This window comes from Erithacus rubecula (assembly GCF_903797595.1).
Source record: "Erithacus rubecula genome assembly, chromosome: 10".
In the NCBI taxonomy this organism is placed as follows: domain Eukaryota; kingdom Metazoa; phylum Chordata; class Aves; order Passeriformes; family Muscicapidae; genus Erithacus; species Erithacus rubecula.
In genome coordinates this window covers 18,727,859-18,755,263 of record NC_136662.1, presented here as the reverse complement: position 1 = coordinate 18,755,263, position 27,405 = coordinate 18,727,859, and the positions used below count along the sequence as shown (strand labels likewise).

The 27,405-nt window shown below is 40.5% G+C and overlaps 1 protein-coding gene across 10 annotated transcripts in view; it reads right to left on the bottom strand.

Moving 5' to 3' along the window:
* The window catches only part of MAST2 (microtubule associated serine/threonine kinase 2), a 185,200-nt gene that overhangs the window by 12,866 nt on the left and 144,929 nt on the right, over window positions 1–27,405 (bottom strand). For all 10 annotated transcript variants that reach the window (XM_079314225.1, XM_079314228.1, XM_079314227.1 and 7 more), the window contains 13 exons: window positions 22,016–22,117; window positions 18,035–18,167; window positions 16,340–16,401; window positions 15,617–15,702; window positions 14,017–14,225; window positions 12,998–13,136; window positions 12,463–12,595; window positions 10,924–11,089; window positions 9,804–9,905; window positions 8,075–8,197; window positions 5,798–5,907; window positions 3,652–3,806; window positions 1,561–1,859 (listed from right to left, as the gene is read on the bottom strand). In XM_079314225.1, coding sequence (XP_079170351.1) covers window positions 1,561–1,859; window positions 3,652–3,806; window positions 5,798–5,907; window positions 8,075–8,197; window positions 9,804–9,905; window positions 10,924–11,089; window positions 12,463–12,595; window positions 12,998–13,136; window positions 14,017–14,225; window positions 15,617–15,702; window positions 16,340–16,401; window positions 18,035–18,167; window positions 22,016–22,117 — 1,819 coding nt within the window. The remainder of the gene's footprint in view (window positions 1–1,560; window positions 1,860–3,651; window positions 3,807–5,797; window positions 5,908–8,074; window positions 8,198–9,803; window positions 9,906–10,923; window positions 11,090–12,462; window positions 12,596–12,997; window positions 13,137–14,016; window positions 14,226–15,616; window positions 15,703–16,339; window positions 16,402–18,034; window positions 18,168–22,015; window positions 22,118–27,405) is intronic.

Sequence of the window (27,405 nt, the reverse complement as noted above, 5' to 3'; positions counted from 1 at the left end):
GGAGCACTCTGAGACAGTGACAGGAATTAAATTCCTTTCAAGCCTCTGACTTGGGGACACTGAAGCACTGCTATCCCTCAATTCCATGCACTAGATCAAAGACTGCTCTAATGTATTGAGCTCAGGGGAGCAGGCTGCCCAGGAGAACTTCATTTTTGCCAATCTCACATTGCAGATACTGAAATTAGCAATGGAACTGTTCTTGCCACTTTTAATAGCATGTTTCCAGGCTCTTAGCATTGAGCACCCAAGGTTTCACTTATGGCACCCATGCCAAGCCAGTATGAGGCAGCTTCCTTCCTCTACTCTTGAACCTCTTCTTCACATGATGGCAGCATCAGGCCTCTTCAGGGAGCATGGGCAATGAAGGGGAATGGGACAATTATGAAGGAATTTCACAGAATGAATTGTAGAAGAGGAATAATAAGATGTGGGAATCTTTGGGTTTACTCTGGAGGCAAATTTCTTCCAAGGCATTTCCACCTTCTGCTATCAGCCCCCCATCACATCTGCCAGTGCCCTCCACCTTGTCCATTCTTGCTGCCATTCTGACTAGTTCCTCAGCACCCCTTTCCTCTCCATTCTCAATGCATCACAACTGCTTTGCCTGCTTGCTCCCAGTTTCTCCCACCAACTTGTTCCTTATTCCTTACCCAGTTATTCCTTGTTATTCAATCCTACAATCCACTCCTTCCCCTAATTATGCTTTCTTTCTCAAATTTTCTTTTGCCGACCTTCATTTAAACTTCCCCTCTTTCTTCCATTGTTTCAAACTTCCTTTTTTTTCCCCCTCCTTACTACTTCCCAGCAGTTCCCAGCTCTGGCCTCCTCTGTTCTCAGGAACAGGCAGCTTCACCCTCTTGTCTTCTCAATACCCTGAAATGGGCAGGAGCTGGGAACACTCCAGCATCCAGAGTCCAGTCCTGCCCTGCAGCAGCCCAGGGCACCACCACAGGAAGGTTCAGTTCAGCCCAGAGTTGGAGAAAAGCCCCAGGACACTCAAAGTTGCTGAGAAATCAAACACTGACTTCTAAGAGTCATTCTACTGAATTTAGGCTGCACTTTTCTAAGACTGCAACTGGATGAATTTTGTCACTTTTTGGCTGTTAAAATAAGTAGCATGTCCCTGACACAAGCCCCACTTCCCCAGAATATTTCAAGTCTCTCCAAAGTCTTGGGATGAGCAAAACCACAGGAAGCAGAGATCTGTTGGTATGGCTGACACCCACGTTCCCCAGCTCCAACTCAGCAGTGATCTGTTCTGATTAATGCTTAAATTAATGCTGTCTCAGGTAGGCACCCAGTGGTTATAAGTAGGCACAGATCATATGAATCTCAAGCATGAGAAGACCTAAATCAATTTGAAGTGACAGGAATGAAATCTAAGATGCAATTTTGAGGAGACGAAACCACTGGCATTATTTCAAAGGCAAGCACATCCATAAAACTCCACTAAAATATCTACTTAGCATGAGGCAGTCACACCCCGAGGCAGTTTTAGAGTCAATCTCTGCAAGGTGATGAAGGTGCTCCTTAGGGACCAGGACACCCAGCACGTACCTGCCAGCGTTGAGGTGGCGGCCGTGGAGGGGGTGGTGGCTCCAGCGTCCCCTTCCAGCGGCAGCTCGTGCTCCACAGGCTGCTCTGGGATGGGCAGGGGCAGCCCCTCCCGAGCCTGCACCGTGGAGAGCAGCATCCCCTCAGCCTGGGGCCGTTTGAGGGCGGCCCCCTCGTCCTCGGCGGAGATGGCGAAGCGCGGCATGTCCAGCAGCCCCGAGCAGCGGCGCCGCACCGTCAGCGGCGGGCTGGAGTCGCTCTCCGTGTGCGACGACTCCGACATGGACAGGCGCTTGCGCAGGCTGCGGGCAGAGCGGGACACGAGGCAGGGCAGCTGAGTGACCCAGCTGAGCCAGGGGATGGACTGACCCCAGGTGAGCCAGGGCAGCTGAGTGACCCAGCTGAGCCAGGGGATGGACTGACCCCAGGTGAGCCAGGGGATGAAAACAGGGCAACTCGTGCGCCTGAAGCCAACTTCAAGTGAAGTTTGCTGGCCAGGCTACAACACTTAAAACAACAACAAAGGCTTGGGCCACCACTTGAGTTTAGATTTCCAATTGTTAAGTTTCTAGGAAAGTGTCTTGGGTTGCAATACAGGATGTGGCCAGAAATGTGTATTCTATCAGCATCTGTTGAAGCTGGGTGGGGCAGTCATCCTTATCTCTGTGGCACATATTCTCTGCTAATGGGCCATCTTTAAAATCAGGTTAGGCAATCACCTTTATCTTTTCCACAACCCGCCCTCCCTCCAGGAAGATATCATCTGCTGCTGGCCCACTGAGTCCCACTGTACGACTGATAAAATTATATCATCCCATCGGGAGATGCTCCATCCAGAAGGAAGAGCCAAGCCTTTCCTGCCTAGGTAAAAAAATGAGATTTTGGACACCAAGATACTTTCTTTCTACTGGATTCCAGAGGAAAGCTGAACCTTTCCACATCATCCCTGGACCTTTGGAGGAAAACTGCACCTTCTACAGGAGCACTGCTTCAGCTCAACCACATCTGCAACTGCAGGAGGACTGTAGCCACCATTTAATGGGACTGCCACCAACACTCTGACTGACAGGGTGTCAGGTTGTATTCTGACTCTGTCAGAATTGGGATTGCTCTTTTGTAATACTGCATTTCTATTTTAATTTTCCTAGTAAAGAACTGTTATTCCTAATTCCCATATCTTTGCCTTAGAGCCCCTTAATTTCAAAATTATAATAATTTGGAGGGAGGGGGTTTACATTCTCCATTTCAAAGAGAAGCTTCTGCCTTTATTGGCAGACACCTGTCCTTCAAACCAGGACAGAAAGGATAAATCCAAAGAAAAATATGAACATTATGTTAAATATTATTTTTGTAAAAAATCACAATCGCAGAATGCAAATCATCCTCCATGTTCCTTTTGGAATTAGACAAATTTTTCTTTCAAAGTTGCTCTAAATTAGAAGCCAGGAAGGCCTAATGCAAAATAAAGTGCATCTCAGTTATGAGTGCAATCTATAAAACTTTTTTAAGAGAGTCATACAGACCATGTCAGAGCTACATTTTTATGCTCTTTCCAATGCCAAACATTAGTGTAAGAATTTTACAGGGGTTGCACAAAAGATACCTCCCTTTTTATAAGGTAAGTTTTCACTAATGCCAGCAACATGGCAGGTATCCAAATACTGGATACTCATATATTTTACTGACATTTTTTATTAGAGCACAAAATTTCTTGGGCTTATTCCGAACTTTTGAAACTTTGAACTTTCCTAACAATTTCTCCACTTTGTAACAGAAGGTCAAAGCCTGGCAATGCCAGAATTTGCATTAATTTAAGAAAAAAACCCGATGTGGGTACATCTCTGACGTAATAGAAGAAATCTGCCCTTAAGGTTAGAATACCTTTAAATTAGTAATTAAAAATGTATTTACTGCAGATTTAGAAGATCTTAGTACTTTTAAGGACTGTATAACTTCTACTTTTAGCTATTCAATCCAGGCTTCTCCTGTGGAAATACAAAATACGGAGCTCTCCTCGCCTAACACTGGCCATAGAAAGTTTTGCCTTTCTCAGCAGCTGTGGGAAAGCAGCAGGCCCAGCTGAAGAGAACTCACATTTCGGGAGAGCCGATGACCCAGCTGCGGTCCCGGCCCTTCAGGCCCCCCAGGCTGTCCAGCCGATCATCCTTCTCCTCGCTCAGGCTCCGCTTGGTTGGGGGTGGCGTCTTCCTCTCCTCGTGGATGGAAAGTCGTTCCATGCTGCTGTACACCTGTGTGCAGCAAAAGAGCCTTCTGTGCAGGGAAAACCAACCCACAGGGCCCTTTCTGAGCAAAGGGAAAAATCTCTTCAAATTTCCCTCTAAAAGGTTGAACTTTGTAATGTTCTTTGATCAAATAACACAGTGCAGGTGTGACGTGCTCAAGGTGTGCCAGGGAGGAAAGGAAAAAGGCCCAGCCTCAGAAACACTAAAATGCTTTTCTACAACAGTACCCAACACCTCTCCTTTGAAAACACAAGAGAAATACTGACAAACTTTGTGAAATTACTTTGATTTTTGGTTTTAACGATTCTCAAATCTAATAAGAGCTATTACTAGAGACAGCTGCACAACTCTTGAAGGCTGGCATCTGGATCTTGAAATCTTACTACACAAATTCACTTCAGTGATAGGCATCATGCTCATGACCCCATTTCATTGTCATCAGTCTATCAGCATTGCCCCAAGCTTATTTCAGAACAAAAAAGTCCTGCCCTCCTCAAGGAATCTACTATAATGCTGACAGCTTAATGAAAGTGCCTTTCTTGGTTTTACAGACGTCTTTAAATAATTAAATGATTAAGCAAAAAAATCCATCCTTTTAAAACTACACTTGACTGTGGACCTAATTTACATAAGAAGAGATTAATGAAAATAATGTTATTAAAAATTCAGAGCATCAACAAGATAACTATTAATAAATCATATGGCTGAATTGTCAGACAAGAATTTCAAAATATAATGAGCCTTTTATGCCTCCCACATTACAAATGCTGTATAATTTTCCATTAAAAGTGAACTTTCTCTCTTTGTGGCAAAAACATTGAACCCTAAAGAAAAGCTTCAGTCTAACAAATGAGTAATACTCATGGTGAGCAAAGGCAGAGAAAAGAAACTCTTACGTACTCATGAGAACTTTTTCAAAACACCAACTAATCCTCAGGTTCAATTTTAAACACACTTTTAATGATGCAAATCAGGAGCAACTCCATAAAATTAAGAGTAACTGTTATTTAAACCACAGTAGCCTGGTTGAAGACAAAGAACAAACTGGTCCTTGAAACTGACTTCAGCAGTGCAAAACTGGAGGAACTGTTGTGAAAAACTGAAATACTCTTCAGAGCTCCCAAGTAAAATTCCTACTCCCTCCTATCTCACTAAGAGGGAAATACAATTCATAAAGTGGCTGCCTCAAAACAGCATTTCTTCTCTCTTCTGCCCCTCATAAACATATTATATTTTATCAGGAAGACCAATGTAGTCCTTTCCTTCTAGTTATGTATTTGAAAACACCAAAGGTTTTATGTTTTATAGAAGTCAAGTCATTCTTGCTGATTTCCTCTGGACTCCCTTTTATTGGTCCATGTTCATTTTTAAGAACATTGCCCAGTACAGACCAGCATACCCCAGCAATGGCCTCCTACTGGTAAGCACAGTATGGAAAATCATTCAATAATTTGGTACATCTAACTCGTGAAGGACTATGTGCTGAGAGCCTTCTCTTTGAAACTGTCACCTTGACTTTTGCTCCTCAGGCTGTGTTGGAGACAATAAGTGATGTCAACTTCACTGGTGTTCTTACTCCTTTGATTTTAGACCCTTATTCCAAATGTCAGAACCTATTTTCATCCCATTCTTGTCACCTATGGAAGGTCCTTCCAGAATCACGCTGGTCAAAGCAAGTAAGTTTTGGATACTCCCTATGCCAGCATCCAGGTCACTGGTAAAAACATCAAACCGTATCAGATGCAGAAGAGACCTACACATATTTTGGTGAAACATTAAAAAATACAAAATGTCATTCTCCAATTATTCTGGTACTCACCTTCTAACAGGCCACAAACTACCACAGAATAAACAATGCAGCGTTTTCTTTCCTCATGAATACTACACACCATGAGACCCCACAGAGCATCCACACAATTAAAATCTGCCCCATACAAAGCAAAGAAACTGTGCTCCTCTCTAGATTGCTTTCTTTCAACAAGTTAGCATGTCCCTACCTTGCTGAACCTGGGTGAGCACGAGGAAAACTGCCGAATTTCCACGTGATCATCATCATTAGTGTCCTCCTCTTCTTCTGAATCCAGGTGCTGGTACCGTTCTGAACGGGCTGGGAACAAGACGTGGCACTTGCATCAGTGTGGGGAGTGCTGGCAACTCACACCTCAAGCATTGCTACTGGTCTGCTGAAAGAACTTTGAGTGTTTATACACCATGCAGGGTATTTCCCTTAATACTGAAACATATCCAGCCAGTTTTTGTTCATCCCATTCAATTGCCAGTGAAGAATATCTCTTTGGCACTGAATTTATCTTATCCTGTCAGCTGTATTCCATTCTGGAAGAAGCTGATACTTGAAAGGTGTCTAATCCTGCAGACCCTTCATGGTAGGGATATTTCTTCCCTACAGCAAACAATCATGTGGAAGGAAACATGGAAACAATTCACTGTCCAACTTTCCAATAAATAGCTTTTTGATACTACAAAGTCTGTCCTGCATACTTACATACAAGCCTACTTAAAAAAATAAAAATATTTACCCCAAAAGAAAATCTCCTCTCTTCCCTCCTGCAACTAGGAAAAGGATTAGATTTTGTGAAAGAAAATGGGCAAGCAGCCAATATGCAAAGCTATTTTTAATGCAAAAACTTCTTCCAAAGAGATTTCGTGCTTTGAGATTTGCAGCACTGGATTTCTAAGCCAGCCACACTGGATTTTGTAGGGTGGGCACTAATAAGTTTGGCTACAGAAAGCTGATAACTACACTGAGCCAAATTTGCTGCACCACATCAGCCAGAAAGCTACTTTTATAAATTCTAACATTTTCTGCATTAGGGTTTATAACAGCAATGCCAGCTCCAATCAGTGTCCATGTGAGATATTTCCTGACGTGAGAATTCCAGCCTTTATAAAGGACTCACATCAAGGTCACCCTGATACTGAGTGTGCCTGGGCACGTGGGGAGTTTCCCATCCTTCTGGGAACTTGAGAGACCCAGTGGTTTTGCTTTTATCCACCAGGATCTTCTTGTGGCTGCTGCACTGGGCCTCTGCCAGTCGCTGACCCAACTCAGTAACCAAAGTTGCCACATCCTGTAAGTCCAGTCAGTGGTGAGAACACCCCACCACATCAGTTTCTCCATGTATGTTGTACCAGTACAACCTCAATACATATAGAAAACCCCACCCCTCTGCACAGCTTGACTCCAACTGCAGAAACCACACAGATTTCTCAATCCTTCTCTTTATCCCAATCTTACCTCTCCAAACAAGTCCCAGCCTAAAAACCCCTTCCCCAAACTAGAACAGCACTATCTAAATAGAATCACACTGGTTGTGCAGTGTGAGAGTCAAAGGGATGCTCTCTCCCTCCTTTCACCCTCAGCAAAGCACAGGAGCAGAGCAAAAATGTGCTTCACACAGATTCAACCAGCCCCATGGCCCCAAAATGGGAGAGATTCCACTGATGTGGAGCAGAAATTTCCATATCTTGGAACAGAAACAGCCAGAATCTCATTCTGCAGCTGGAGAGGGGGAAAGAACTCACCTGACCAAGCCCTTCCCACCTGCTCAGCTCCCCAAGTTAAATGAGAAAAGTTAGGGAGCAGTGGCTCTGGGAACAGAGATCTCTCCATCCCTCCTGTGATGCTCCTCCCTTCTCTCCCAAGAGCACTGACTCTGGTGCTTATCTTGAAATACCAGGAATCTTACACAGCACTGATACCATGGCAGTTCCCAGACATTTATACACACCAGAGAGACACTTCATATCTCATTAGGGTTAGTAATACTAAAATAAAGTGATACACTTGCAGTGAAAATAATTCAAATTACTTCAAATCTCTTAAGAATTTTCCCCATATACTTGTCTTCAAGGTCTAGGGTTAGTTTTGGGTTTTTTTAAAAACACTTATTGGCTGAAAACACTCACTAGGGAGTGATCATATTGCTCAAAAACTCAAGGAATTTGGATTTACCAAATGCTTTGGAAGAAGTTTAATGAACCCAGCATGACAATGGCAGCACCTCTCACTGCAGGCCCATGGCTGGCAGGACCACAGGCACCAGTGAAAGGCCAAGTGACTCCAGCAGCAACATTTTTTCATTTAAAATTAATTTGCCTTCAAAGAAACCTTGCTTGGCATTCAACAGAAACATTTTTAAGCAATTTCCATCAAGTATTTTATTCAATTTCTAAAATGGCTTATCTCTAACAATTTCAAAAATGAAATATGCACAAGAAATATGATGCTGTTTAGGCCAAATCTTGAATCTTACTGTCAAAATAGCTCGTGTCATCCTCAGATTCCAGCTGTGGGATGAATTCAGCTTTCTGCCGGAGTAATCCATTCCAGTCCAAATCTTTAAAGAACCGATGCTGCTTCACTTCAAAGGCACTACCTGAAATAAGCACCTTTTATTGCAGAGTATTCCTTTCAGCATTTGCATTGCATGAAAAACAAACCCGAAAAATATCAGGAGCCTAAGAGAATGTACTCGAGTGTTTTAAGTCACACATTTTCCAGGAATTTTGAGAAACAATTTATCCTTCTACCAAAGTTGTCATACAGGATAAAACCTGAATAAAATCTTCTCCTTCCTACATCCTCTTCCTGTTTAGCAACAACACAGATGCTGGAAGACAGCATCTGCTGTTGCACTCCACAGAGAGTTGCAAGATTAAGAGCTAACACCTTAATTTAAAATTTTCAAACTCCAAACACCATCTTGTTCATGACTGAATAAAGAGAGCAAACTCTGAGAGGCACTTAGAATGTGAGTGACAACTCACAACTCCACTGTTGTGAATAAACCCATTCATGTGCCTAGAAAAGACAGGGCTCACCTATCTTCCTGCATTAGTATCTATTGTTATTAAGATCAGAAGCTCGGGTACCCAGAAGGAAAAAGTAAAGACTATCTGTCTACCAGTTTATGCATTTTTTTCAAATGAAATTAAAATTCATGGCAGATGCTACTGTCTTTTTAGAAAAGAAAAGAGCAGAGGAAAAGAGATAAAAGGGTTGCTGAGTGCCAGTGGCACTACGACATGCCAAGTGAAACAGCAGTCTCAGCACTACAGGTATATAAGAAATAAAAAAAAAAATCAGTCCATCAACTCATTTTATAAGGCTAGAAACTCTACATCTTTTCCATGACAGCAACATCTTTCAAGTACATGGATTTTAAGTAGAGAAGAACATGTGAAAACCATCTGATATCATTATTAATTCATGATCTATTTATCACCCTTGTGTGCACATGTGCTAAGTCTGCTGAATACACGTGCCTTTTGGAACTGTTATGTTTTTATCTCTAAGCTTTTTTTTATCCTTTAAGTGTAGTTCTGAATTGAAGATCCCAAATTAAACTAATCAAATCAATGAAAGATGAGCTGCCATGTGAAGCCACAGTGTTGCACAAATTACGTTAAAACAAGAGTGTAGCTAGATATTATTTACTATTATTTACTATGAGGAAATGAGAAGTGTTGGCTTGCAAAACTTTAAATCTGACATTATAATACAGAAAGATACAGATACATATCTGACTTTGCCAAAAAGATTATCAGACTTTGCTGTATGTTTGGAGAATTCTACACTTCAGGCCTCTAGGAATGGGAAAGTTTTCATTTATTTTATTACACCCAGGAATTCACATCCATGGCAGGGATTAAGTCCCTACTCAAAGAGAATTTCAAAGAAATCTGATTATACACTGTTCAAATGGAGACACAACCCTCAAGCCTATAATGGAGCAGCACAAACCAGAGATGTGATGTTGCCAAGCTGACAGTGCCCCCTTCCAGTTCCCCAGACAAGACAGTAATATCTGCCTGGCTCATGGACATTTGACACTAATTCCCAGAGCTCCATCACACTGAATCCAGTACAAACTGCTCCCCAGCTCTAGATGAGCATTCCTCAGCATGACTGGGTGTGCATCACTGGCAAGGTAGTTTCATCCCCTGCTTCTGGACAGTGTTTCTTGTGCACAGGATTCTTACCTGTTCCCATTCTTTCCAGAGGATTTTGCCGGAGAAGCTTAGAAATGAGGTCCTGGGCATCTGGTGGCAGTGCATCATCTCCTTCTGGCCAGGCAATTTCATCTGGGGACAAAAAGAGACTTGACATTTTCTACCAGCTTCCCAGCTAATTTGAATAACCATTCACATTCCTATACCTCAAAGTGCAGCATTGAGAACTGCCCCAGAAGCGTAAACACCTTGAATTCAGCAGCTTAATATAATTCAAGCATTGACATTTTTCAAAATGCATAAAATTCAGCATCAGCTAAAGCTGCTGTCAATCCAAGCAGTGCTTGTGGAGACCAAAAAAAAAAAGCTTTAAGGACTCTATTAATAAAGTATGAAATGGGACTTCCATGACAATCCATAAACAAAGACAGTGACAATTCTGTGGCTGTATCTCCTGCCTGCACATTCCACAGTCGTTATACTTGGAACAGAGAGAACAATTCACAGGTAACGATTTCATGCATCATATTTAGTGCTTTGCTGAAATTTGCTTTTTACAAAGGACATTTGCCAAGTGTGTTAAAAATTTACTGCTTCAGAAAGCATTCCCAATAGGAAATTATTTCACTGGCATATTCACCAAGTGAACACAAAGCAATTTTCTGTCCAACTCCAAGCATGAGACAGGTTTAAAAGCCACAAGATGTGAAGGTACTGAGTACAACAACTTTAATGCATTGTGCTCAGAATTTCCTTTCATTTCACTTATATAAAATTAATAATTGACTAGCATTTGGACCTACAAAAACAATAACCAAAATCAGCCTGAATTACACCAGTTGGTGGCTACTCCTTTGATATTCTCCATAATTTAAGTTAAAAGACAAAACAGAAAAATGCCCAAATATTTTTCCTCAATCCCACAAGGATTTATGTGACTCCCACACCATGACAGAACTATTTAGGAAGATGTTAAGCAACGCAAAAAGTTTCCATAGCTGAAATCAGATGGAACCTGCTTTGACACAGAAATTCAGAAATACTAAAATTGAACCCCATTATTTAATACCTAGCCCTGACTAAACTGTGGGTCCTCAATTATTTTCAAGGCACATTCTGAAATCCCTTCAGAGGCAGAGCAGAAACTTACCACTGATCACTTGTCCAAACAGCTCTTCAGGTGTGTCCCCAAAGAAAGGAACGCAGCCGACCAGGAACTCGTAGAGGATGATTCCCATGGCCCACCAATCCACAGGCTTCCCATAGCCCTGGCGCAGGATCACTTCTGGTGCAATGTACTCTGGAGTCCCACAGACCTCAAGAGAAACATGCAAGAGAGCAATACATTCACAAATTGCCAAATTCATGTCAAAGCTTATTTTGTCTTTTTTTTTTTTTTTATATATTTTCCTTTCTTTACCCCCTTAGAGCTTTAAAAGGAAGTTATTAATATTTTGCCACTAACCACTTCATGCTGTGAACTACTTCCATGGAGCAAGAGTCTATATTTGAAGAACACATTACCTGCACAGAAATAACATCACATGAAATTAAATGTTCCTAGTGTGGACATGCCAGCTAAGTAGTTCTTTGGTGTATGCACAGGAAAGCATATGGGAAAAATGCATATTCTGTGTGTTTAGGTCTGACAGCTTGATGGATGTCTGCTGGCACAGCTACAGCTATCAGGAACTGAGTTTTGACAAACCTCTCACTTCTCTGTGCTAACAGAATTTAGTTTCACAGATGCAGAATTAGCAGCACAGCATGATTACACACTTCAGCCTTAATCTTGGGAGGTACAGCTGGCATGGACAATGGCTAAGGAAATTACCTTGGAACATCTAAATTGCCTGGGGCTTAGAAACAACAACAACAATAACAAAATAGTTGTAAAAAATATAACACTGCAAAATGCAAGAATGTGATCTAATGACCATGGGGAGTTCTGCTAGAAAAAGCATCCTTACTCAGAAGCAAAGGAAGACAACACCACAGGATAATTATGAATCAACACTTGGCACAACTAAAATTCAGCTGAAAAATTCAGCTGCAATCCTAAGTATTTTCAGAAGAGAGAAGTGTTTTTTAATTATACAAGGCACTGGTGAGCCTGCATCCAGAACAGTTCCTTCAACTATGCCCAGAAAATATCAACTCAAACAGAAAGAGTTACATGGAAGAGCAATTCATTCATCAAAGGAAAATCTATCTTGTTAGCTACAAGAACATAGCTGGTAAAGCCTAGCAAAATGAAGGCTAAGGAGAAAAATTACCCTTAGTAAATATCATGGGGATAAAAATCAATGTTCAAGCCGTTAAACAAAATTACAAGAAACATATAGAAATTTGCCATGAACTTTCTAAGTACCAGAAGGGGGAGATCGTGGAACAACCTTCCAGCAAAATCCATGTTACATCACTAAACCAACTTCTGTTTACACTGCTGCCTGGGCCACCCTTGCAGCACCCTAAACTAAGCTGAAGTCCGTGACTCCAAAACAAGAAGCTGAAATAATAAACAATGTCAATTTGTGTACAAACATGAGAACAGACTTGTATTTTTTCCTCCCATTGTACAGTGCACAGCACAGCATCAAGGCAGATAAAGAGTGCTACAAACTGATTCTATCTCAAGACAGAATCCTGCATCTGATCCCACATCAACAGACAACATTTTGCAGCTTACCTGCTTGTCCAGGAATTCTCTGGTATCCTTCTCAATGTGGCCCTCATAAAGATTAGTTGTAAGACTCATTAACCCAATTTTGGACAGTCCAAAGTCTGTTAGTTTAATATGACCCATTGAAGTTATTAGGAGACTAAAAGAAAAAGAATTAAAATAACACAACATTAATTTAATTGTTTCCCAAAAACAATTTTAAACAAAAAGATAATGCAAGGGATGATCTCAGTGTTAAACTCTCAGAAAAAACCTCCCATGCAGCCAAATATCACACAGCAGACAAGGTAACTAAGAGTGAGACTACCTTCTGCCAAAACACCACCAGTGTAGCAACAGCTTTGGGATAATACCTGAAGACATTCTTCCCACCTTTTCTGTGCCTGTCTGCTCCCACATCAGTAGTAAGAGATTCCATAGAACCTCGTACATGTCAGATGCTGTTGAAGATCAGTGCTGCCTCTAGCCCCCATGTCCTGTTGCCTACAGAGAAAGCCCCTGAAGGACTGGCTCTGTTCCCTCTGAGGGGCCAAAAACTTACTTATCAGGTTTGAGGTCACGGTGAACAATCCCATAATTGTGTAGGTACTCCAGTGCCAGAACAGTCTCAGCAAAATACATCCTCGCCATGTCGACAGGTAGGGCACCAATGTTCTTGAGAAGGGTAGCACAATCACCTCCTAGAAAGAAAACATTTGCACATTGAAATGGCAAATATCAGCAAGAAAGAACAGCTATGGGTCTGCAGTACAAGATTAGACTGAGTTTTCTAAAGGCTGTCTCTCACATCCCTGTTAGGAGGAATTCTAAAGATCTCTCTACACTCTGTCTTGAACTTAAAACAAATACTAAAATCCTGGGAAAATTGAGATCCATATATGTTGGGCAGACTTGGACAGGAATTGTGCAGATGCTATTTGCAAACTGAAGGAAGTCTTGAAGAGATATGGTCTGTGGACCCCTGACTGAAGCTTCCTTGGGAACACTGGCCACACATTTCAGTCGACCTTCATTTCTAATTGCAAAGAGGAATTAATATTAAAATTTCCTATTGTCAATACATCTGATTTCATTCCACTAATTTATCTGAAAGAGCACTGATACAATAACTATAATCTTATTTCTCAAATATTCAGTCAAGCAAGCCAGGCATAAGAAATTAATCCTATCCACCAGTGGATATTGCTTATAATAAGATATACTGATAAAGTAAAATCAAATTATATTTCAAAGAATGAGCAAACCAAACAATGAAAAAAACCAACACCAGCATAAAATGGCACTTTATTTTTAAAAAGGCTGCTAAAGAACAAAGACTTATGTTTCTTAAGTCTTTTTCTAAGTGGAATGTCAAGCAAATGTGCTATGGATCCAGCCACGCCATCCCACAGGAGAGAGGGAGGGTTTCCTTTCCAATGAAGATTGGAAAGTTCACAATGACTTCTGACCTCAGCAGTGAGGCTCAGCTGCACTGCAAACGTGTTGTATCAGCCAGGGATTCACAGCCCAGATCCATCCCACCCATGGCCCCTTTGGAGGTGTGGATAACAACAGCCATACCTTCCACATACTCCATCACCATGCACAGGTGCCGCTTGGTCTCAAAGGAGCAGAACATGCTGACCACAAAGGGGTTCTCAGCAAAAGTCAGGATGTCTCTCTCCACAAAGGCCTGCTGGATCTGGTTCCTCAGGATCAGGTTCTGTTTGTTGATCTTCTTCATGGCAAAACGCTGGCGGGTGGTTTTGTGCCGCACCAAATACACCGCTCTGCAAAACAGCAGGAGGAAAGGATCCACTTGCAGTTCAAACTGCTTTGTTGTGGGTTTAGGTTTGGAGTTCTTCATGGTTTTGTTGGAGTTTTTTAGACAGTGATGTTACTGTTTGGAATGGATCCTACAGACTTATCCATGACTCCATGAAATCCCATTTCAGTGGAAAGCTTCCCTAGAAAAGAAGGAACCCCTGACACTTCCTTCGCAAAGCTACTCTACCTTCTTGAATTAAGCAGCATTTCTGCTGATGTGAGAAACTAGGAGATATCTCAAACACAAATGTCACAGATTTACATAAGCACCATTACAGAGCAGCATGTATTTTTCAACACTACAGTAACCACTTGGCTTAAAAAGTTGTCCAAAATATATGGAATCAGCACAAGTTCTTTCCAGGCCCCATAAAAATAATTTGACACAGCATTGTCACCAGGGATTTCCTTCAGTAAAGTATCTCTTACACTTCTATCATTTGCAGATCATTAGATTCCTGCACATTAATAATACAGTTTGCAAATAAAATTTTCATCCAGTCTGCCTGCCTTATTGAATCAGTACTTGTTTCCTTTTCTCTGGAGTACATTACATTTAATGTGGTATTGTGTCTCACCAGCCACTGAATATAAAATAAACCCAGGATAAAGACATGTGACTAACAGCAAAACTACCACTTCTCTCTCCCCTTATAACAAAGTTACATGGGGCTTGTGCAGAAATGTGACTGAAGAGATTTTAAATCTTTTTGTCTCATAATACAACTCTTCAACATGCTCCGTTGTGTTTTCACTCACTAAAACTCATGCTTACACTTTTTCCACACATAATTTTTAAAAAGTGAGTTGTTGTTAACTAAGCACCCACTTCCACAAAACACTCAAGCACATGCTCAGGTTTTGTTGTTATGACCTACTGAGTATCACTGCTTTTCAGGAACAGCCTAATGACCTCACTGGTAAGGATTTATGAACTGCAAAGAGTCAGGAACTGCCTTTTAAAATTCTGGATAGCTTTGTGTGTGCGGTTAAAACTGTAACTGGCTGAATTCATACTTGATTCTTCAACGGATAATAAAATCTAATAGCCTTTCTCATGTATTACTCCTCACAGTAGATTTACCCCAGTGTAATTCTAGCACCTCTTTTAGCATATCAAATGCTCACAAACAGCCACATATGTTACATATATAACCTGAATAAATGAAAGAAATGGCATCTCCCAGAAGAACACAGAAGATACAACAACTGTGGAACCTCTGTAAGATCCAAGTGAAATTACTTCATGCTTTGGACCCAACAAAACCCAGACATTTGCCAAACCTTGCTACAGCCCTTTGCTGAATAGGACAATAACAGCATTTTCTTCTAACTCAAAGTCTAAAAGTCTTACCCATAAGCACCATTACTGATCAGTTTAATAGTTTCAAACTCTTCTTCAGACGGAGTTTTCTTTGACTGGACAGAGGCCCCACGGCTCTAGGGGAAGACAACAAGAAAATAGAAATGACTTAATTCTATATGGGTTTTTTACATCCTTTTCTTCTTTAAGCACCCATTAACTCAAACTCAATCCATTTCTGAATTTCTGGTGTCCTCAGCTTTAGAACAATTGTCTGTATCCTTAGGGTGTTTGCAGATGCCCTCCACAAATTATTAGCACAAAAAGTCAGACTGTAAGATTTGGGCCCTTTCTTAATGTTACATTTTAAAAAAACCCAATAAAATAAGGATCTTTGAAACGTAGCCAGTTACATAATTAAATTTTTCCAGTGATTTTACTAAAGTCAACTCTTTTCAATATCTACCACATTTTACAAATGTAGATACAAAGAATTCCTCCAGACAATTTTCATTTGTAACTCCAAATTTATTTTTTTTAAATCCACAAAACTTGGTAATAATGCCTATTTCCATCTTTTATGCATTTTATCACCACCGTATAAAGATTTTCACATTTTTATGAGCTTGTATTCTAGTTTTAATATGAGCTTTTAAATGTCAGTAATTTTTTTTTTGTAAATTACAATTACTCTGCATTATAATTAATTCTTTACTGTAGACTAGTTCTTTTGAGAAAAAAAAAAGTGCTAGACAGAGTGTATTACTGCTTTACCTCGACTGAATCATCTGTCTCCGGAGTGTCTGGGCTGTCATAGCTATTCAACTGGGCCATTTCTGAAAAGAAAGAGGAAAGATTACTCCTAATGATCTCAATCAAACACCATTCTCTTTGTTTATACGAGAAAAAACAGGATTTTAAGAGGTGCTTGTAGATGATGAAGGACATTTTCTCCCTCTGTAAAAAGTCACCCCAATTATACAGTGATAACCTTTAACATCTTGTATGCTGCAGGCAGTATTTTATATAAAGATGAATATGATAAATTGTTCTAATTTCAGCCTGACTTACTCTAGATAGTTTGTATAGTAAGTAAAAGCAATAAATGTATGTTTGGGGAAAGTGCTGCCTAGTTAATATTAAAACCCATTCCACACATATATGTCTGCATGTAGCCTGGTGGCACCTCTGTGCTCCAAGAGGAAAAAGCATCACATTTCAAACAGCTGCCCTGCACCTGACATGGCTGATTCTGCAAAACACTGAGCAGCAGCAAACTGGGGGAAAGTCACTTAGTTTGGGCTACTCAGCTGTCATAGGAGGTGCTGTAAACTTTGCAAGCCCAAATCCTACATTAGCTACGAGTCTCTGAACAGACACCACTGACATTTCTGGGTGCCCTCCTTACAGAAAGGAAATAAGGCACCTTGACATCTCCCCACATTTCTAAAGAAAATTTGACTTTAGTAAGGGGAATTAGCGATGGAAAGGTTCTCTCCCATGACAGGGATCAAAGGAAATTTCCCTTTAATGTCAGATTTCAACAAATGCTATTAAATTGCATTTAGCAATCTTTGGTAGAAATTTTCCCGAAGAGCTCTTCGCTTGAAGTCAACCTGTCACTGTCATTCCAGTAAACACCAGAGAAGTTAAACTAGTCCTAGCCAGACTACTAATTTATGATAAAATTATGCTCTCCTGAGATAACAAGTATAGTTCAATCACTGAAATATTCTGAAGTAACCTGCAGTCTCTGTTACACTTTCTATTGTTGCTGAACAAGCTGTGCATGCTCAGAAAACTTGTCATTTCAGCCAGCAAAGTGCCAGGCAGAAATATTAACTCACTAATTCTAAAGTTACAATCTTATGGGCCAATGTATGTCTATATAAAGTTTACCATATGCAGTTCTGGCACCTTGCAGAAAAGCTGTTTCTGTCCTTACATTGTTCTCTTTGGTTTGGCTGCTACACAAGATGTAAAACTTCAATCTCACCTCCAGCTAAAAATTCAAACTCATCTTAGTAATCTTATGGAAAACCACAAAACACACTTTTCCCAGAGAGGACAATCAAGTGGGATGACAGGACAGTTCCCAAGCAGGCCACTAGCAGGTCAGGCAGATCAGAAAAATAACAGGTGAATCTACTTTTACTGTCCAACAGCACAGAGAAAACAGTTAAATCCTAAAGCAATTTTCTAACATTGTTTCAGCCATAATACAGGGAGACATTATTAACATCATAAGTAAAGAGCTGTCACTATTGATGTGCCATCCTTATCCCAGCAACATTCCTTTGAGACATGGGGCTGGAAAGGACAGTCTAGAATTTGACAGCAAACAGGAAAATAAGGAAAAATGGCCTAGAAATTTAATCAATAAACTAAAAGCATCCTTCAGCTATGTAGTGACCAGGAGATCTGACTATCCTTTCAACAGTTTGGAAAGTACATAACAAGAGTTCTCACCCTCCAGGGGATCCCTGGTGAGTCCCAGCTGGCTGATAATGTAACGAGGAATGTCGCATTTAATTCCTTGCCCTTCCTTGGCATGGCCTTCTGCAGCCTCCAACAAATGGTAGAACTCTTCAGGATCAAACTCCTACAGCAGAGCAGTGAGAGACACAGAGAGGGGTAAATGATGCAGCTTTGCAATTATGAAAGGTTTCTCCCCAATAGAGGGGAATCCTCAGAAACATCCAAAGGTAATTCTGGGCCCAGCAGTGATGCAGAACATTTCCAGTTATAACAACCAAGGCAATGCTTTCCACTCTGCTCTGCAAAACCAACAGACAGTTACATCCCACAGGGTGTCCACAGGTTCAGATCTGCAAATCAAAACAGAACATGGACTGCAGGGACTTTCTACAAACCAAACCAAAACTTTCCAAAGGTCCTGTTAACATAAGTGTCAAGTGTGGACATAACTCCCAGTTTTGTCACATTGGGATGTGCCAGGGAAAGGTCTGTGATGAGAACTGAGGCACCACCTTCTGTCACCTCCATCTGACATGTGAGTTAACCCAAGATAAGCCTTTCCTGCTTCCAGATGTCCCTTCTGGTCAAGCCATAAACCCACCCAATCCTGTCACTGTCCTAACCTCAGCAATTGCTAATGAAATTATTCATAAAGCAATTTTCTTCATAAGAATTACTGCTGCTATATTTCTTGTACTCTACAGTACAGGATCACTTCAGCAACTCAGGCTTGGTGCATGTGATCTCTCAGGCCAGAAAAGGTGATAGAAGGTGTGATCTCTTGCACTGGACTAAGAGATATAGTAGGAAGCAAAAGACAAGCTTTGGGCAGCAGGAGGGTTCTGCTTAGAAACAAGTTCACCAGATAACTTTAGCTCTTCCCCCCTACAAACCTCATCATTCACCAGCAATGAGCAGCTTCACCAACACTCTTCAAAATTTTTCCAGTGAAATGGGAGGATGAAAGGGGAAGAGTTTCAGCAAACAGCTGTGCATGCACAGATAACTGAGGGCATCAGCAAAGAACTGGTGTGTGGTCAGCAATGTAAGAGAAAAAGAGCACAGAACTGCAAACAAGAAAAGGAAATTAGAGCTTGTAATGATGTGAAGAGACTTGAGCAGAGAACAGATGCATTTTCCCATGACTGCTCCAAGCAAAGCTGCTTGGATAGATGCTGTCACCAAAGACAGCAACCATGTGAACAATGAAGTTTCTTCCCAACTGCTCTGGAAAAGGATTAATCAACAGCCTCAGAAGAGGCAGAGAGCAAGAGCCAGACCAGAGAGGATCACAGAGATAATGCAGTGAAAGGGATGGTGGAGCCAAGGAAGGGGTTTTCAGGGTATGACTGCAGGCCATTTATTGGTGAGTAAAAGACAGAGATAAAAAACAACTTGGTAACAAAAAAACCCAAACATATAAAACATTAAGGAACTATACAAATTCCAGCTCTGACTTCTTCCTGGTAGGTTTAATCTTTTGAATGCAGAGGAATGAACGCTACTAAGAGGAGGTAGGTGTTATGGAAAAAAAAAAACTGAAAAAAGTTAGATACTTTTTCCCAAAGATGGTTGCAGAGATGCACAAACCAGGTTATTACTTTCTTGAAGCCTTAGAGATTTTCTGCCAATATACATTTCATAGTCCAACAGGTAATACAAAGACAGAAGCCAAATAGCTGAACTTTCGAATACTTAAATGTGGAGGTTAAATGCTTTTGACAGCATTAAAACAATCACAACCATCACAAGCAGTGTGATGGACACTTACTTCATTTACAAGGAAAAAAGAAGAATAAGCTGTCTTACTAAAGTTAATCTTAATATTAAATTGTAGAAAAACGTTTTCTAAATTCACATATAATTGAAGCCAAAGGTTGAATTACAAAAAAAGTATGTTAAAAAGAAAAAGAAAATTAGTTTCCAAAAGCTATTTAAACAGTTGACTATCCACTATTACATTTCTTGTTTTATGGGACAAAAGGAATATTAGTATTTAATTCTTCATGTCACCAGATTAAAGTAAATATTTGGAAAAAAAATTGCTAGAAAGGCAATGTAAGTTGAAAAAAACAGGTAAGACTAACCCACAGATTCAGATATTATTTCTATACTTCAGAGTCTGGCCACTTCACTGTCAAGGTTGTCACTATTTTGGAATCCATTACTCAAATCTCAATGACTTCACTGCTTCCACCTGCTCCCACTCACTTTGCAGAACATCAGGTGGAGAAGACACAGAAGAACCTGGAGACCTCTTGATTTGCACCTAAGAGCTGCCCTGAGTTTGGAATTCTTTGCAGGTACAGACAAGGGTTCACAAGGCTTTCTGAGGTTCAAAGTTTTCCTAGATGATGAGTGTACACAGTAAAAATTACAATGGTGAAAGCAGCAAATACAAACACGGTGAGTTTAAATTTATCTCCTTTCTCCATCGTCTTCACTTCCAAAATAAATTTTGAAGAGGTGCTGGAAGATAAGTGGGAGTCACAAAAATTCATCTAAATCACAAACATGGTTCGAAAACCAAGGAATTCCCAGTTTGAATGGAGTTGTGCCTGGGATTTACAGTGCAGTCTGGCAGAGATCTCTTGAATCAGTAAGTGAAGGTATCTGTCCTGCTGGTTGTGCAGCCAACTTCCCCACTGACAGTGGCCTTCCCTGCACTGCAGGATTCCCAGCAAAGTGATCCATCTGACAGCTGTGGAGGAGGAATAAGGAACCCTCCAAAGCCTACTGGTTCTCAGAACTTCTGCAGGTGTTTCCAAAAACTGCTATCATTGGTAAGACTGTACCACTCCTGTCTACTTTGTCAAAGAAAGCTCCACAAAACTCATTCATCTTCCAGGGATAAAAGTCACCCATGGACACCCTGACCCAAACATGTTAACTGTGCTTTTATAAAACCAGCCACAGATTCCTCATCCAGCCAACTTCTCTGATGTCTCAAACACCTGTAACATCTCTGTCCCTTTTATGACCAGAAAGAACCACCACCACTGTCCTCTGACACACCAGGATATTTCATCCTGTCATTACCTAAGTTTCTGTTGCAGGTTTGTGACACCTCACAACTTTTGGTGACTTCTCTACATTGTCCCTACTTTTTCAGCATGCTTTTGAAACACAGTCACTGAATAGAACCCTTTCACTGTGTACACCTTTTTCTATATATACTGAAGGTTTATATTAACCCTTTTGCTGTGGCATGACAGTGAGAATACAGGTTTTCAAGCTGCTTCTCCACCAAACCAAGGAAATATTTTTGTAGTAGCAGGACTTCAAGAAACAGTGGCCTATTTCATTGGAATTGCCTAAACAATTGTCACCATTTTCTAGCATTAAATTTAAAAACTGCATTATTGTTAGCCAAATTAAGTTGTTAAAAAAGGAGTGAGATTTGCTTTTGCTTGTATTCCAGTAGCACCAAATAGGATTTCAAAGACAGACTCCCAAATCTCCTTGGATCTTGCACAGGTGTATCCCACTGGGTGTTGACAGGTGGAAAACCTGACACAGATTTCACCAATTGCTGGGTCTACAGGAAGGGTTTGAGTCCCAGAGCCCAAACACCATTTATGTCATGGTAGGGATCTTCTTGCTCAGTGACAGCTCTTCCTTAGCACAGCACTCTGGACACTGGGCACATCCCATACAGACATTTACAGGCTCCTTACAGTAGCTATTAACAGCATGAGGAACACCCAGTGGCATCAAGTGGCATGGAATAATGTTGACAGCTACATCTGGCCCCTCATCCATAAGCTTTATACTAAAATACAATTTAGGGGCTGATGCAGCTGACAGCCCATCGGAGAACTACCTCTATATTAATGCAGAAACCACTTAGCACTTCTTTTCTTTTTTAATACCAACTTATTTTTCCTCAATGTTTTAATGAGCATTTAGCTGTTTCTTTTGAAGGCTGTGTGTGCCTCACCTCCCCCAGAGCACTCCCCTGGCCACACTCACCAGGCACTCGAGCAGCCGCGCTGGCCGGGCGATGATGATCATCAGCTTCTTCACCAGCTGCGTGACAAAGGCGACCTCGGAGCTCTCGGATCGCTCGTGGGCCTGTGGGGAGCACAGCAGCACGTCATGGTGCCAGCACTGAACTCTGCATTGCTGTGTGTCAGCTGCTGAATGCCATCAGCAGCTCAGTAAAACGCTCACAGGCTGAGCTCAGCCTGCTCAGGGATGCCCAGGTGTGGCCTCTCCAGCACTACTGACTCCCATCATCATGCAAGACATATTGCAAAGGCTCTGTGTGCATTATACCACCCATCAATTATAAGAGATACAATGTGGACTTGGTTTCTTTTTTGAAATGAAAAGAGGAATACTGATTTTTTCAATTTTACCTTCCACACAATGCTGATATCTAGGTAATCACTAACAGACACATTTCTGAGCTTTACTTTCAGCTAGAATTTGAACTAGAATTTCTCTTCATCATCAAGAAAAACTCAACCTCCATTTCTCTTTTTTCAGTTTTATCAATCCCACTGAATAACTCCAGCATTGCATTGAATGTTACGTAGGAACCAAGCAGATAAGCAAAGAAAAGAGTATATAAAAAAATTCAGAGGGTTCAGTCCTGTCTGTTACTTTACCAGATTTCAGTATAAATTCAAAGTCTTAGTTTCAAGATATCTGTGTGCATTTGTGTGATGGGATGTCTTTTTACAACAGCAAACACACCAAAACAATAATAATTTATTTTTAAAAAAAGAGCAACACAAAAAAACCCTCAGAAATTACCCTTCTCTTGATGAAGCACACAATGGTTACATGATGAGCTCTGGAGCAGAAATATAATAGTATTTAATTTCAGAGTGATTAAAAAATGGTTCCAATGCCTTGTAAAACTCTTAAATGAAGTACAGCTACTTTTCCCCAAGGTCTAAAAATTGTGCTTTAACATAGCCACAAGTACAGAGTCCAGAACTTAACAAATGAGCTTTTGCTGGCAATGAGCCCAGTAACTTAAAAGAGTGATCTTTTATCCACAACAGCACAAGCTGCAAGAAACTAAAAGGTTAATTTACTGTTGTCCATTAGAATCACCTAGGAAAAGGCATATTATATATGTTTTTACATGTCTGAGAAGTCAAATCACACTGGTGACCATCTAAAAGAGCAATGCAAGCACAGAGAGCAGAAATTCAGAACCATAAATATACAAGCACTATTTTAAATAACATATGTCTGATACTTTGCTGCCAAACAAAAAAAATATTAAAAGGTTCTTTATTTCTCATTTTGACACCAGTCAGAATAGAAATGTTGATTGTCTCCTTCTGCACTGATTAGCATGGGCTAGAATTTTAACCTTGGAGAGAATGATGTACCTGCTTGGTCATTATCTAAAAACAATGTCAGAAGTCCTTCCTGGCTATAGAGCCTTAAAAAGAAGATTATTTTAGAAATATTGAAATGAGTTGCAATTTCTTCTACTAATTAAAAGATTTCTTAAATTCTAGAATAGAAAATAATTGCAATGACAATGATAAATATTTACTCTGTGTCCTCTAAAGCATTATGCAAACTTAAAAGTTACAATATGAATTCTAGAAATAAATTAATGCTTTCCTATTTTATAAGCCATTCCAGATCACCAGGAGTTAGCTGCACTGAAATGAATAAATAAAACATCAACAACTTTGTATTATTTTAAATTTGAGCCACGCAATTAGAAAGTCCCCTTCTCTCCCCTACATAGGTTATATTATGCAAAAATTATAATAGATATCATTCATAATTTTGCATCCATTTATACTTTTAAAGAGAACTTAGTCTTTTAAATCAAGTCCTTTTATTTTCTCCTTTTCTCATCTATGACAATTCAGGCAAAATAATTTAAAAAAGCAGTTACTATAATCAGGTGTCTGTTTAGAAAATGAGAAGCTAGACCATGACTGCCAAATGACACAGAAAAGCAAGAGGGAAAAAGAAAAAAAATTTACAAAAACCAAACACAACTTGTAAGAGCCACTCAGCCATCATCTCTGCACAGCGCTGCCCTTCCAAGATGCTCAGTGAAACTGCCTCCTCTCCTTTTCTCCTCACACAGGACAGCCCAGACATGCCTGCAGACCTCTCCTTTGCAGAGTGTCCCAGGGACAGAGCCCAGGAGCAGGAGGCTTCTCCAGCCAGGCACTGCCTGCTGCTCCCATCAGCCAGGTGCCAGCTGTGCCACCCCAGCTGTGCCCCAGGGCCACCAGGCTGCTGCTGCCACCTCAGGGTCCCCCTCCCCTGCCCTCCCCAGAGGCTGCTGCCATTCCTGCACTCTCTGCTGGTGATACTGGACAGGAGGCAGCCGTGGGTAATTTACAAAGCGATTCCCTCCTCTGAAAGACCCATCCGTCACTAACTGTGGCTGCTGGGGCATGAAATTAAAATCACTGCCCTCCCCTGGGCTTCAGCAGGACCAATAACTGGGATATGCAAGTCACAGTGCTGTAATTGAGCTAATATACTGATGGAAACCAAAACAATAGACCTGTAAGGCCAAGGACTGATAAATTTACACTCAGTCTCCTACTAAGAAAGCAATCCCAATCAGAATATCCATTTGCCAATATGCAGCATCAGTCACTGCTGTAGAATACTCACATCCTCGCCTGCTCCTTTTGTTCCATGCACAGAAACACCTGTAATCCCTCACCTTCCTGCCCAGCTGGCTACACCTAGGCAACAGTCATCAGATTTCCTTTGGCTACTTCTATCTTATTGATTCAGCCAAGTAATAACTGACTACAATCTTTTGTTCCCCAGTAACCTGAGATTCTAACCCATGGTAACAGCTAAAGAACTGAATGTCACATGTTCTCTTTTATATCAGTGCTTTATCTTTTTTTTTTTTTGTATTTCTACTTTGATGTGAAGTGTAGCATTCAAATTCATGTTTTCCAAAATGAAGAAAATCTCTTAAATTCATTTTTATTTCATGATTATTTCAATGATGTGATAAGTTCTTCTGGCTAAAAGACAGTATTTCATGCTCCAAACAAGGGAAAAGATCTCATTTGCCATGGCTAATGAGATTTGTTGGCATGTTATTACAAAAGCCAGAAGTCTAAAAATCTTCCAAAAGCTTTCTGGTTTGGTGCATTTAAATAGCTCATTATTTGCATACCCAAACAGTCTCTTTTACATTTTTACTCAAACTACAGTATATTAAATCAAGTTTCCTTTTTATGGTTTGAAATGCTGTGCAAGTTTAGTTTGTTACCAGGTATCAGAACCAATACCTTAGAAAGAATTTTTAAGAGAGGGAAACCATTCTTTCACAGTAAAATTGTAAGAAAATCTGTGGATATTTCTACCACTCTGCTGACTTCATTATTCACTAATAAAGCATCTTTCCAATCTTTCAGTATGTTATAAAAATATACCACAAAACTCCATAGCCTACTACACAGGCCATACAACTCCCAAGTCAAACAGCTTTTTGAATTACCTTCTAATTTGTATTATTTATGTATCTATTATTTATGATACTTTACAACCTAAGCAAAGGTTAAGATCTTGCCATCAAATTTGGAATAGTTTAAACTTGACTCCAAAATGTCCTGTGTTTCAGGTGAGTCCTCCAAAAGAAATAGTATCACCAATTTCTATATATTTTGACTAAAATGTCCCAATTATTTCCTTGCAGAATTCAGTCTGAAGGGCAAAGCACAGACTAGCAAGCAGAGGAAAACAAGCAGCTTTTAAATATTAAAATCTAAAAGATATGCTAAGGAACAGAAAAAGCCATAGGATAGGAAAAAAAAAAACCAAATGAGAAGGATGTGGAATGAAGCTTTTGGCTTTCCTCCGATGTCTTTAATGTCTTTGTTCTCTTCCTTCCCAGCCTGCTCTGCCTCCCTTGCCTCTCCAAACTTTCCTTTTAATCACCTCTAGCCCACCTCACTTCCTCCAGTAAATCAATCAAGCTGAAGACCTGACCCTTCTCTCACTCCTGCTCTGCAGAAGATGTTAAGGAGGAAGAGGGCAAAGAAAGCTCCAAAAGCAATTCCTGAGCAAGCTCAGAGGTGACCATTGTATCTCCTCTAATCACAGTTCAGTGACAACCTTCCCAGTATTTCAGAGCAGCAGGATAATGCCCGTAGGATCAAGGGGGAAGGGACATTTAAGAAGGGTATTTTGAGGATTTGTTCTGAGGGAAAGGGGAGAAAAGGAAAAAGCTGATTTATCTGACCCACACCTCCTCTGAGACCCTGATTAACCTCTTCAGGCCAGAAGACAGCACTGAAAATGCAGACTGGAAGTGGCCAGACCTAATTTATGGCTCCCTCAGTTCCTTATGGTGTAAGAAATCACTGTCCACACACAGAGGAGGGAAGTCAGGGAGAGGGAGAATTTCAGGCTCCAAAGATCTGCTACCAGAGCAGTAAAACACAGAGTAGTCCCCCTGTGCCCCTGAAGCTTAAGGGATTTTGCTGAGCATACAAAATCACTTTTCATTAAAACTTTTCAACTTCCAAACCATCACCCAAAGAGACCTGATCCCTTATTTCACAGCTGACATCTGCAAATACCCTGTTTCCAGACTCTGGAGATACAAGGAGAATCAACAAGTGGTTACTGATATCCTATAGGCAGACAATCATATAGCCCCTCAAAAGATACTCCCTACCTCTCTTGGTCTGTCAAAATTAAATTCCCTAAGCAGAACACCACAGATCCAAACATGACTCATTTTTCTCTCAAGCATAACAAATACCAGAAAAATTACAGCCATACTTATATAAATAGAGTAGCCAAAAAGTTCAGCTGATACAAGGAAAGTTTCTGCAGCTTCCATAAAGCTTTTTAATACAACAATTGTATATTAATATAGTATTTTGACTCTTTTATGCCTTTTTCTAATGTCTGAAAAGAGTGGTGAAGGGATACAAACTAGTACAATTCATGCTAGTGGATTGGCAAACTGATCAATAAAGATAAAATTAAATTAAAATCATAACAGAAAACAAAGTATTTCAGATGTTCTGTTTCCAGGTGTCTGTGATATTTGCTGTCTGATAACGCAATCTTTACAAAACCTGTTTTTTCAGCTTGCTGTATCATTAAAGCAGAGGATAAGGAAGATACTCCTAAACAGAGATCTGGACCCAGCAACTGGCAATAGCATGGACTCTTCACAACAGTTATAGCACAAATTATCAGAGATGTTTGAAATTTAATATTGTTTTCATTTTAAGGGGAAGAACAATTTTTAACGAGTAGCTGAATCATACTGAGAATGCATTAAAATTACGCCCCCTTGTGTATTTTCACATGCTTTGAATGCCACAAAACACATCCAAGTACCAAAAACCCACAACTGGATTAAGTTCAGCTCAAGAAAATCT